This window comes from Dreissena polymorpha, chromosome 7, assembly GCF_020536995.1.
Source record: "Dreissena polymorpha isolate Duluth1 chromosome 7, UMN_Dpol_1.0, whole genome shotgun sequence".
NCBI classification, from domain to species: Eukaryota; Metazoa; Mollusca; class Bivalvia; order Myida; family Dreissenidae; genus Dreissena; species Dreissena polymorpha.
In genome coordinates this window covers 43,762,268-43,775,672 of record NC_068361.1, presented here as the reverse complement: position 1 = coordinate 43,775,672, position 13,405 = coordinate 43,762,268, and the positions used below count along the sequence as shown (strand labels likewise).

The following is a 13,405-nucleotide window of genomic DNA, read 5'->3' as shown; positions in this document are numbered from 1 at the left end:
AAAATGAAAGCCATAATAATACATACATTATCACTTAATATACACGCAAAAGAACATCGCTAAATTATTAATTTTTGGGGTTTAATAAAAAAACTTGTTTCAACACTAATACTTCAAATAAAATACATTTTAGTATTAAAATATTGTGTCATGTCTCCTCTGTTAACACACAATCGGGTGACTTACATTGTTATAAACAAAACGTTTTTATTGGCAATGTTATCATACTATTTTTGAGAAAGATAAGGTTAACTCTAACAGGACAGTTTTTATTTAAATCGATGATTTCTCTATAAACATTTAAGTTATGTAATTTCAATATGACTTAATTTCAAATTTTAATTGAACCGGATCACAAAATGTTACATTTCAAAGAAAATTGACACACATCCCTATACCATTTACCTGTAATGAATGTACAAAACGTACCGTTTCCGGCTTATCATAAATAAACTGTTTCTGTGAATTATGTGCATCAATTACTGGTCTATACAAATGTTACATATCACCAATTCAAATAAAGCACATACCGGCTGGTGCATTAATTTCAATCGACCTTTTCCTCGTAATATACTGAGAACTTCGCACTATTTATTTAACATGACTATTAGCCCTGATCACTCCATTCAGTTCAGTGTTTTTTGGCACGACCTAAGATAACTTTTTCCAATCCCATCATCGGAGATTCGAACGCCAGCGACACAATAAATGCTACCCCGTACGTCATGCACAGGTGTCCAAGGAACTTGTAGCTCTGTAAAGAATAAGACTTGTCTCATATTTATGCTTGTAGAAACACTAATAAATGCTACACCGTACGTAATGCACAGGTGTCCAAGGAACTTGTAGATCGGAAACCCTTTTTAACATTAACAATAACTTCACTTAATAATATGAAAATTATTCTATTTACTTGTATGGTACAATCACATATTCGTTTTCCGTCAAATTAAAAAGTAAATTTGTTTTTCCTTACCACTTCTAAATCAAACCAATACATTGTTTGTCGTTGAGAGTTATAATTTGTCAACATGACAATTGGGTGCACGAGATAGCAGCAGTACGTGAGACGGCTCAGTGGAACGATCCCCTTCCATGACAACAAGGCGTTCACTGGACCTGAGGATATAGGTTAGTGGTAAATATCGGAATTATACAAGGTTGGCGTTGAAGCTGGCATTTCACGTGATCAGTACGTTTCATTACTGCAAGAAAATACATTTAGATAGTATTACAACGAAAAGGAAGCATGCAATGTCATTATGTTGCAAACTTATTCAAATTATGTAACTGTAGTTACCTCCATATCCAGTTGCGCATGCAAAAATCACCCAGGCCACGCATGCGCCCCAAACAGTCCGAGAGGTGGCGTTGTAGAATATCGTCGTGACTTTATTAAGCTTTATAGTTCCGTCATCCGAATACAGTCCATAGAGAACTGCAATAGCCAGCCCAGTAGCTAAAGTCCACCCTGTGATGTTCGCTTTCTAAAACGAAAAAAATCGGAGCTTTAGTTCATGTGCGTTTATCAACTGCAAAATGATATTCAAACTTAAAACATAGAAATGTCGTTCTATGCATTATAAATGTGCTAAAAATCAGGCTTTTCTGAATAGAATGCTGCCGAGAACTACTGTTAAGACTTCTTGTTGACTTGAAGTAAATGCTACTGGCCCTTGTGCTTGCTATGTATTATTATCTATGCATAGAATATACACATATTTAGTTTTGAAATACCTAAATTGTGATTACATAGTAATTTTGTTTGTGAACATATTTCTGTCAATAAAGACTGAACTTAACTAAGTTTTTTATGTAAAAAGATTGATTTGACGTCACATGGAGCTTATCTTATGTTTTGAGAAGTATTCATTATAATTGTTTCTAGGAGAAAAACACATTTATAAATATATAAACATGTTTCTGCCGTTTTGCATTCAGTATCAATACAAAACATTCATGAAGAAGTTTAAATTGTAATTGATTTCTATATATCCGGGTTCGTATACCTTGCTCATTGTGATCTTGCATTTGGTCTTGTACAATACATATCCAGTCAGCAATCCTACAATGTAGGGTCCGATCCTGGTCCAAGGCTTGATGTAAAGTAGCTCGAATGAGTTTCCTTTTTCGTCCCTTATAAAGGAAATATACCGAGTTCAAAACGTAATTGAAAATAAAAAGTTATATATGAATGCATTTTTAAACAAAACATTCTATCAAGTGGTATCAATAGTTATATAGTAGTGTTCAATACATGGTTAACGTTTCATATATACAGGGGCCATGAACATAGAGATTCTAATTCCATTATTGCAAACTGTAATTTCAGGTCACTGCTATTTGTATTATCCAAGGACGCCATCAAACCTTATATTATCAATGAAGCTCTTGTGTTGAAGTCAAACGGCATTTTGTACATAATTCTTACTCATTACGCAGCATGATGGAGGCAGAGAAGTTATGGACATTTGTCAACACGCCGGCGGAGATGAAGTTTCCAATGACAAAGGCTACACTTAGGATGACCCCTCCTAGTCTGGAACTAAACCATATATGCACGGTTGTACAAAATAACTATAAAATTAGTGATTGTGTACGTCTATAACTAAAATGTAAAGTGCAACACAAATATAAACTCAGTGATTGTGTACGTTTACAACCGTTATGTACAATACATACATGAAACAGCATATAAAAGTACTTAAGTTTTGTTTGCGATTTCGACGTGATTTGCACATAAGTCGTGAACTTCCCGGATTTGTTTTAAAATGATGTGCAAGTGATTACGTATACACTTGTTTTATCTAATTCATCGTGCCTTAGATTGCTGCATTTCCATGGTTATGATAAGCGATTAACGAGCGGTCAATATCGTATTTAGTCACAATTCTCCCTAATTTTGCAAATGCTTGGACGTGATGCAATAGTCACTTTGGTGAAAAATACTGAACAACGGTTAAGATTCGACTATGTTCGTCTGTGACTGTACCAAGAGCCTAGGTGCCGGCCCAGCTTTTCCAGTTTAATTCGCAGTTTGATTTGTGTTATGCACATGACAGTGTGATGCATAACCAAGAGTATTTTTCCCTACAGAGTTTTTCTTGAGGACGATCTTTATATTATTGTTATTATATTCATAATAGTTTAAAATGTGTGGTTCATAAATCACTTTGGACCTGTTAAAGAACATTGTTGGTGTTTTTGGCGAATGAAAGATAATTTGAGTTTACGAGTGTTCTGTTAAACATTTTTTCACAATACAGTCGATCATTAGTGTTAATTTACGTTGTCTATAGCAACGGGAAAATACTAATTCTGACATTTTATTAAAACCAAGGTTATTAATTTTATTCCATACTTCATGACAATTAATACATCGGTTAATGGAAAAGTTGCTTTAACATCTTATGTTGGTGTATTTAAGCATAGTAAAATTGACGTATAATGCAACGTTGTTTTTTCATAAATAAGGCGGTAAAATTGGGAATGGTCTGCATCTAAGTTAAGGCGATGTTGGTTGTTTTGATTTTTGTTTTGAACAATACACTTTTGAGAAAAGTATGCATGAAAGACTTGAAGTAACTGCCACGAGTAAACGCATGCTGCTGAATATAACATGTTGTTTATTTATATTTCCACTACTAAATATCACAATACTGTGAAACATTGCTACAACACAGTATATGCAATATAACATAGTCAAACAGTAACATTTGCTACAGAGTTTTTGATCGACTTGTGTATTAAAACATGACATTGTCTACAAACTTACTAAAACAGGAGGACAAGTATCAAAGGACTGATGATATAGAACTGCATGTCATTGGCCAAGTACCAAGTCCAGCCCATGCACTGAAATAGAAAGACTATTTAAACAACAATTCAGATATAGTTTTAATAAGCATTATACCAAATTGTTTGAAAAATAACCCTCTCTGGAATGGTCAAATCCTAAAATAAATTAAACAGGCTATATTTTAATATTATATGGAGAAAAATAAAATATATTAACGTTATTGCAGCTATTTTAAACAAATGATTGTAAAAACGTAACACTAATGTGAAGGTTTCACTTAATTGTCTTTTTCAAGGGTCACCATATAACGTTATTTTTCAACCAAAAAGACAAAGAACGGCAAATATAAATATTCATCAACGCAAAGTATACTATCAAACACAATTGCGCATTTTTAAGTTACCATTTTTTGTGAGTCTTGGAAATTGTTGATGTACAGCAGGTTCATCCACCAGGTGTTACAGTCATTAGGATCGAAGCCGTTCTGGGACCAGAAAGGCCCGTCTCCCCAGTGCTTGCTTAAGCTAGTGTAAACGAACATCACCAGCATGTATGGGGGTGTCAGTCTGAAAGAAGCGCGGTACGGAATCAGGCATAATCATAATCATTGTCTAGGTCTACGAACATCCCCAACCTGTATAGGGGTGCCCGTCTGAAAAAGGCGCAACACAGAATCATACATAATGATAATTATTGTCTAGGTCTTTTATATAGAAACAAGGACAACATAAACATTAATATATTCTAGTATTCTTAAAATATGTGAGTACTACAAATCTGTTTTCTGGCAACTAAATATTAAATATGTGATTTGGAAACTGGTTTCTTGCCATGACCGTGTTTTATACTATACGAATTGTTAAGAGCTATTATACCATTACAATGTACAAACCGCCATATACGATGAAAATAGTATAATCCCCAGTTAAACTTTTTAGCTCCGCCACACTTGTCCATTTCACGCAATGTCAAATATGCAACCAGCAATCCACTGTAATACATATAGAAACAGACAGTTGTTAATTTGAATTCATTAGTTTAGTGATGACGATTGTGATTAAATTTGCGGGGAATCGATATATGATCTATATATATTTAATGAAATGTCTTACATTAGATTTATCTTACCTGAGTACAAAGAATGTATCCACAGAGAAAGTTGCATTAAGGATTGCCTGGAATGTGAAGCGTTTGAAATAATCTGGTAGAATAGTTGCTAAATTACCTGCAAAAACAGCAACACATCCATGTATATAAAATATGTTATCCGGATCTCCACTACTTTGGTGGAATTGTGATTATAAGAATTGAAAAGGAACTACTTTTTTGTAGAAACATGTTTTCTTACCAACCACACCTAAACCGAAAACGTATGTATGCCCCAAAACGACCCATGTCATACTGATAAAACGAATGCCGTTGACACTTGTAAGCGTTTGCGAAGGCTGATTGGTGTTCAGGATCTTACGGGCGTTTGACAACACGGAGAAAGACAACAACAATGTACCGAATACACCTGAGAGGAAAAAGCAAATTTATATATCACGGCATTGTATATCAGAACACAAGATAAACATTGGCAACATTACACTTTAACATATCAAAATTCCGCATTACACTTAACATATCAACATTCCGCATTACACTTTAACATATCAACATTCCGCATTACACTTTAACATATCAACATTCCGCATTACACTTTAACATATCAACATTCCGCATTACACTTTAACATCTTAACATTCCGCATTCCACTTTAACATATCAAATACACTTTCAAATAACCGGTGCTCCTACCTGGCTTGTATTTTGTAGAATTAGCTGGAATGTCCTGTTTATTTTTTGTTAAATCAGCCATTGGATGAGACACGTGTTCAGCTGACAAGTCTTGAGCGTCTGATATGAAGCTACCGTTCGCATGTCCATCTCCAAACTTATGGTACGTTCCGTTTGAAACAGCACCGTTTGCAACATTAACATTGGAAGCATGTCCATCTCGTATGTGACTACCGGTTTCTATTGCTCCATTATCTCTATACTTGCCACCAAGCTAGAAAAAAAATAAAATAAACAATATAAATATAATTAATAAATAATAATAATAATTATTATAGTAATAATAATAATGACTTCACTACCACCGAAATAAAAATAATGGTAAATATGTTGTCCGGTGAAATAAAATATAAGTGACTTACAACTTGTTTCTTAGGTGTCAAAACATATTGGCACTACTGCGTCATAGACTGTAGCAATTGCCATCACCACAGCGAACACACAGCATAAAACTCTGAAAATGTACTCTCATAATAAGATTAATGACACAACCGCAAGCAGAAAACTATTAAATATTCAGATAATAATTAAGTATCACATTTTAAGCACACTATAGTCATCACGTGCAACGACTCTAAATCTCACTACACAATACACTGCTGAATTATAACTTCATTTCCGTATTTCTATTTTGACAATCGATATGAATGTTCCAAAGATAAAGGGAGAATGCGATTCCGTGTAAATTCAGCAAAATTATTGACAGTTGATCAATATTCGTAAAAACTTCGAAGATTAATATGAATCATGGAATACTTGGTTTTCATAGGGCGTGGTTAAGAATGGTTGTTAAAAAGCAATTTAGACTGAAGAAGCATTATCAGGAGATATACCCTTGTTACTATCCGCAAGTCAACACGACACATTCTTTCAAAATGAACCCTCAAAAATATACGCATTGCAAAAGTGCGTACACTGGTACGAATGCACTTACATAGCTGCAACTGCACTGGACGACCAGGGAAGATGATTGTCCTGGCAAACCATTCCTGGCGGCGGCATTGACTTCGTGATGTTTAGTGGAATAAACTGAACCACTAAAACAAGACAATAAGGATTAACTGTTATATTTTTTATATTAAGTCATACTTCAGAGAAATATTTATACTATACGTTTCTTTGAATGCAACTACTTAACAATTACAAATAAACATTTTAGCATGCTATCCAATTTTGAACACATTACTAGTCGACTTACATCTCTGAGCAACAAGAGACGCGGAGTTATTGTCACACTTATCTGGCAGACACATTCCAATGTTCACAATAATATACCCTCCAGTCATGACAGCAGCCTGTAATGCGATGTACACAAATTGAAACTTCAGTTATATTACCTTGTTATTGGTATGTTACACAACTAAAAATCTTGAAGTTACTCTTAAACATGATATAAATTAAATAAATAATATTTTGTGTTCATGAAAATAATTGGTCAGTAAATTTCTAGAAGGACTCACATTTGATAAACGTACACGTTAGCATTACATGTAATGAAAATGATAACGAATGTAAGAATATTCCATACCGTCAGAAGTCATCTGCAAATTTTCAAGTGTATACACAAATGCAAAAGGTCTTAACAAAATATTAATGTCTACTGGGACACATATGTACGTATTTATGTTTGTTTAACATCTTTAGAGAGAATCGTGCAAGAGTTTAAAATTTCAAATCATCATCCAGCGCATCCATATTTATTGATAATGGTTGATAGCAAAAAGTATAATCGACTTACAGGATTCTGACCAAGCACAAAGCTAGCTATACAGTACTGCGATGCAAACGGTTCCGAGACAAGGCCCGTTGAGTTGTCCAACACGCTGACCTGTGTCTCCACACACTCGTCGTAATTGCCGGGCCACTGCAGATTGAAGTCTAGAAGGCCACTTGGGGGTTTTCCGATGGCATCGATCACTGAAATGTGTATGTAATGTGTATGAATTATTTGTATTAATAATTGAGTTTTTTTTAAGACCTAGATGTGTTGCACTTGAATTTCAAAGACGAAGAGGTAATTGAAATAGCGATGAAAACGATTGAACACACGTTACTCTAAAGGCATTAATCACAAATATTATTTGAAAAAAAGCTCAATTTTATGAAAATTATAAAGATATCAATATACAGGTAAGAGTACAACAAATCGAACACATGTTTCAATTATAAACGATCATTTCTTCTATGACATTCCTGTTGTTGTATATGTGATATATATTGCCAGTAATGGAGCAAAATGTTTCCTTACTTCTCAATGCCCATTGGTCCCTGTTAAAAGCTGCCTTCAGCATCTGTGTGGTGCTGTTCATGCATGCTTCCGAGATGTTTGCTCCTATTTCCGCAATCACAGAATCCAGCACGGACTTTATCAGGGGAGCCAAAACCGCCTGCTGTTACAAATAAATATTATTTGAGAAAAAACCGCCTTTCACATTATTAGAAATGAACCATAAACCTGAACGTATTAAAGATACCGACAAGTCAGCCAAAACAATTGAAGCCGAAAGCCTTTAAGTTTATGTACGGAAACAAAAAATGATAATTGTGAAAGGTATATTATAGATAAATGTTGCCCAATCCCTGGCAAAAAGTTTTATATAATTCATATCTGATAACCAAGAAAATAAGCATCTTCCAAGTGATATGTTTTAAGATTAGAATACAAAAACGTGATAATTTAGAATATTCAAATATGCATATCCTATTAATCTGTAACTTACCGGACCCTGACCGGTAGGTGAGAAAACACTTCCAAGTCCTATTCTTGTTTGGAGGTCATTAGTAACCGCATTAATATGCGGATGCCTTTTCAGTGCACGCTGCGCTTCATTTACAAAATTGCCGCTTGGTTCGTCCTGACTGAATGTACAGCTCAACTCAAGCCACAATAGTATAACCACTGATACTAATTTCATGATTAATAGTGAGAAACAAATAAATAGTTTTCCTTAATTAATGCTCGAAGTAGTAAATAGTGTTTGATAAATGTTCTGTATCGTTGAGTCAATGTATTATATAGTGTTTTATATTGCGAAATTGCTTTATAAAGCGATTGTTGCAACACAGATTATTTATATACCAACCAAGGAATGTAGAATCTGTGATATCTCTGGTTTAAAGGCCCAGACCAGTGTAACAAATCAAATAAATAAAACTGATCACAAACTTTGTTTAATAAATTATATAAATTGTGTTTATTTTAATCACATAGTTTGTTGTACCGTTTTTATATTAAACTTTGAGACCGCTTGTTTTGCAAACGAAGTAGTTTGCAATCAAATACACAAACATTAGAACTTGTGTGGATTTAAAAATGTCGCAAGTTTTAAAACTGTAAAGAAGACACACTCATTTTAAGCAAAAATAAGAATGGTTTCTTGACTGCATTTTTTTGGAAACACGTTATTTCACAATGAATGATTACTATACATTTCTGACAGTTAAATTGTTCTCAGACGCCCTGTTTTAAGCATTTATTTTTATTTTTCGTGACTGATTTTTTTTGGACATCAAACCTCTTCACAATAATTAACGAATGTAAATTTTAGAACGTTCCCATAGTTATAAAAAACCAATCGATTTGTGCTTATCTGTTGACAACAACCACAACTAACGCATGTGTTGAACAACTACATAACGGTCAATAAACCTGGGGGATTAATGTGAGAAGTCACTAGCCCGTTAGATGTAGGTTATTTGTTCAAATAGGCATGTTTCTGTACAATTCAGTCGCCAATTTGTTCACTTCAGACACAACTGTATGATCTCGGTTAGTACCAAATATGTTTAATGGATTGCTTATGAAAAATAGTGTTTTGTTCATGAGTGTCTATTCACATTTTAATAATTTACAGCTTTATTTTCCTGCTTAAGTTCGACATGTTCACGCACAGGTTTTTTTGCATACAACAATTTCAAAATTTCAACAGTTCTTTTGTATGCAAACTAAAAATTCGTCTTTCAAATGCTAATCATCATACTGTGTGGTCAAAGTTCAATTTTGGAATATCTTTCTTTAAAACAATGTAAAACACGATGAAATTATTTTCATTTTGTTGTTAAGATATCCTTTAACAATTCATACTAAACGATGAGACATTTACATATACAAGCACGCGCTATTACTACTTTGTGACGTTATGCACACGAATACGGGAACATCCAGTGCAATTTGTATTTTGTAAGAGTGTGTTAAACTATCGGATATATTGTAAAAGTGGCTTTAAAGGGGCCTTTTCACAGATTTTGGCATTTTTTAACTTATTCATTAAATGCTTTATATCGATAAATGTAAACATTGGATCGTAAAAGCGCCAGTAAAAAATCAAGAATAAAATTAAAAAAAGGAAAAGAACATAGCCCGGACCAGGTTTCGAAACAGTGATCCCTGGAGTCCTGCCAGAGTCCTGAAGTAAAAACGCTTTAGCCTACTGAGCTATTTCGCCGCGTACACATATTGCACGTATTTTATACCTTATATAAGCAATCTTCGTAGTTTCACAAAATTTAACGACAAAAACAGAACTCTCCAAATTATTCAATCGTTTCGCGTTGCAACGCTTTATAATTTTTTGGTTTTAAAATCGTCAAAAGATGCATATAATGGCTATATTAGACCATGGCAAATGTTCAGTATTACTGTTTCCTCACAAATATCATAACTAAAACGAAAATTTGCGAATCTGAAACAACTTTTTTCAATTTTGTCAATTTACCAAAGCGTGAAAAGATCCCTTTAAACTATCGGATATATTGTAAGAGTGTCTTAAAACTATCGGATATTGTTTTTTGGACTATTTTAGCATGTACATTTTCGGATACTTAAACAAAATTAAGTTAACGAAATTTATAGTAATTACGATACATTAAACTAATTACTGTGGACTCAGACAATATACCCCTTTTTCACAAGAGCGCTATTTTGTTCTCTTTCTTATCAAGTAGTTAGTACCGTATGACCGTAAAAGGTTTATCAGATACATCACATTTTACCATATTAGGTTAAACGTCGCTTATCATGAGCTAATACTGGGTTGAATGAATCACGATTTATTTCATATTGGAATATATTCAAGCTTAAATTTCATTTAAGTTTTAATCACACATAATTGGACGTTTGCTGTAAGAAGCATAGTCAATGCAAATAATTAAATAGTTTTAAGTTACAATTTATCGTAGAAAAGTACTGTTTATTCTAACATATAACAGTTGTTGACCATTGATATTGAGTTATTGCATAAGGTACGTTTTTTCTATTTATAGGTATAACGTACACTCGTATGACACAGTTTATGACATACTTCATTTTGCTATTTTGAAATAGCATTTTATCTTTCGAATCAATATGGTTTGGTAATATTAGTTCAAATACTTCAAGATATAATTTCTAAAGGTCATTGAAGTGTTTATCTGCACATAATAAATCAATGCAGATAAGCTTATTTGGTAACTAAAATATGTTTGCGAAATAAAAACTAAGTAATATTTGTTAACTTTAATTTTTCGAATATTAAAACTCTATCATGAGCTTTGCTAATTTATTATTGTACATGTTTTACTGGTATACTTTTACGTCAATAATGTTACCTCCTGCATATTTCAACAACAGCATCTAACAGTTTTAATGTGTTATTAACACATTAAAAGGTTAGGAGGGAGGGAGGGATAGGAAAAGAGTTTAACTTCATTAATTAGAAAGTAATTTCTTGTCAGTTTAAATGTTCCATATTGATTTAAAATGAATCTTTAGTATTAAAGATTGTGTGTTTTAACATTGAACAAACAATTGACCTCTGGTGAGAAAATGAATATTACCGTAACTTTTCTATATATGCATTAATTCAATTTTCTTTCTTTCTATCAAAAGTACCTTTCGAGAGGATGCATTTTTACTTGTAGTTTTATTCATAGTAACAGTCGTATTAAATTTAAAGTTTGCCGACCCGTATGCATACTAATCTTATCCCTGTATATACATGTGCCGATGTACATGGTCATATTCTAAGTACTTTCCGATTTAGGTCAGACGGTAAAAAGAGGCAGGGTTTTACAGAAAGGATAAAGGAAAACTTATATCTACATGTGTAGACTGTGTTCTTAAATCATATTATTTAATAGTTGAGGTATTTCAAAAGTAATTTGAGTTATATTTTAGTAATACTTACCTTGCCTATAACATCTTATTAACATCGACAGGGCTTGCATAATCCTCACATTCACCTAAATATACACTTTACACAATCTTCAGTTATCTCTAAAAAATCGCACGACTATATGATATGTATTTGCATGTCAGTTTTGCAGTCGTATGCACAAGAAAAACGGACGGATCAACAAAGAAAAAATATCGGCTAATGATAATACCGTTTGTTCTTTTGAGACATTGAGAAATTTCTTATTTCGCGAATGGTCAGAGATATAGACGGACGAAGAATATACGAAATGTTCTAATAGACATACACACCCCGTTTTCCGATCATAAATTACCTTTTTGCAGTGTTTCAAATTTGATTTTTTTTCTTATGAAGTAACGCTTACCTTACATTGAGCTTATGATAAAAAAGGTCGCAATATATCCGCACACTTCGTTTTAAACATGTACGTATTTCCAAGTATCATAAATATATCGTCAGTTTACACAATAAATTATATGATCATGTTCGTAGGACGGACGTAGAGGGATTTCATGTTTAGCAATCAGTCAGGCTATCGCTGCGTTAACCATAACACAATCTAATTCGTTCTTGTACCAGCATGGGACAGGGTTTGCTGCCAAGTACTTGAAGCTCGTTATTTCTTCCAGTTTCTTCCCGTTTATGGTGATGCCTACAGTGGTTTTGTTGGTGTGGACACCATGATCATTGACTTCTCTGTTATGATATCCATCGCGTAATCTCCCACTCTTTCATATAGTTTGTTGGTGCCGTTTTTGAGTTCATTGCTGGTGTCACCCATGAAGCAAATGCCATTAGCGAATCTCGAACTGGAGTTTGGTCTGCCATTTAGATGCGGTGGTCATAGAGGATCGCCTGCATTATCTTCGTAAGGAAATTGTTAACCAGAACGGGGGAGAGTAGCTTTCCCTGATGGGCGCCAACTGATGTTAAGAGGTCTCTCATCTTTCCATTGAGAAGTGCTGCGCTGCTGGTGTTAACGTTGTGTTATTTGATGACTTGCACTAGCCTTTCGTCAATATTGACTCCTTTCAGAACATGACATAGTCCCTCATGTAACATGCTGTCGAATGCTTACTTAAATTCGATGCAGTTGTGGAAGAGCTCACATTGTAGTTGCAAGTGATGACTCAATTATGACTCTGCAGTTGAAGATTTGTTTCACTGTGCGCCTTCCAGCTCTAAATCAAGGTTGCTCTTCCACCAGCAGTTCTTCGGTCTTACATTTAAGTAGGTTTAGGATGATGCAAAGCGTGCCTTTGCTAGGATTGCTGATGAGGCTAATGGTATCAATAAAGAGTGACATTAAATAGAGTTATCTAGTACATGTACAAAGGTCATTATAGCAATTAAATATTTAATAATCAGTCATACAATTAATAAGTTGTCGTGATACAAAACACACAAATAAATTGCGTTCTATATGGATTCTGCTACGGTTTATAACCTGTGTTATAATTATTCGGGTAAAGGTCTTGTACCACAGGGTTAGAAAATGCACCACGCCAAGAGACACCTGCCTCTCGTCAGACATTATAAAGAGTGAATTGTTGAGATACATAAATGAAATCGTGTCTGGATATTGGTACTTGTT

The 13,405-nt window shown here is 33.9% G+C and overlaps 1 protein-coding gene across 1 annotated transcript; it reads right to left on the bottom strand.

Moving 5' to 3' along the window:
* Nucleotides 1-255: 255 nt before the first annotated feature.
* On the bottom strand, nucleotides 256-8,695 carry LOC127839673 (nose resistant to fluoxetine protein 6-like). Its single transcript, XM_052368056.1, has 17 exons — nucleotides 8,359-8,695; nucleotides 7,887-8,028; nucleotides 7,377-7,555; nucleotides 6,837-6,933; nucleotides 6,573-6,675; nucleotides 6,038-6,092; nucleotides 5,600-5,852; nucleotides 5,148-5,315; nucleotides 4,928-5,024; nucleotides 4,692-4,790; nucleotides 4,203-4,365; nucleotides 3,776-3,855; nucleotides 2,432-2,545; nucleotides 2,010-2,136; nucleotides 1,301-1,487; nucleotides 977-1,119; nucleotides 256-754 (listed from the first exon to the last, which is right to left on the bottom strand). The coding sequence occupies exons 1-17, from the start codon at nucleotides 8,551-8,553 to the stop codon at nucleotides 632-634; spliced, it is 2,325 nt and encodes a 774-aa protein (XP_052224016.1). The 5' UTR covers nucleotides 8,554-8,695; the 3' UTR covers nucleotides 256-631.
* Nucleotides 8,696-13,405: the final 4,710 nt, after the last annotated feature.

What these genes read in the sequence shown, in the direction of transcription:
- LOC127839673 (XM_052368056.1), bottom strand. Translation starts at nt 8,553, where the DNA reads ATGAAATTAGTATCAGTGGTTATACTATTGTGGCTTGAGTTGAGCTGT. An exon ending in GCAAGATCACAATGAGCAAG is followed by an intron (nt 1,488 to 2,009) that starts GTATACGAACCC and finishes TTTTCGTTTTAG; the next exon opens with AAAGCGAACATCACAGGGTG. An exon ending in ATGCGCAACTGGATATGGAG is followed by an intron (nt 1,120 to 1,300) that starts GTAACTACAGTT and finishes CTATATCCTCAG; the next exon opens with GTCCAGTGAACGCCTTGTTG.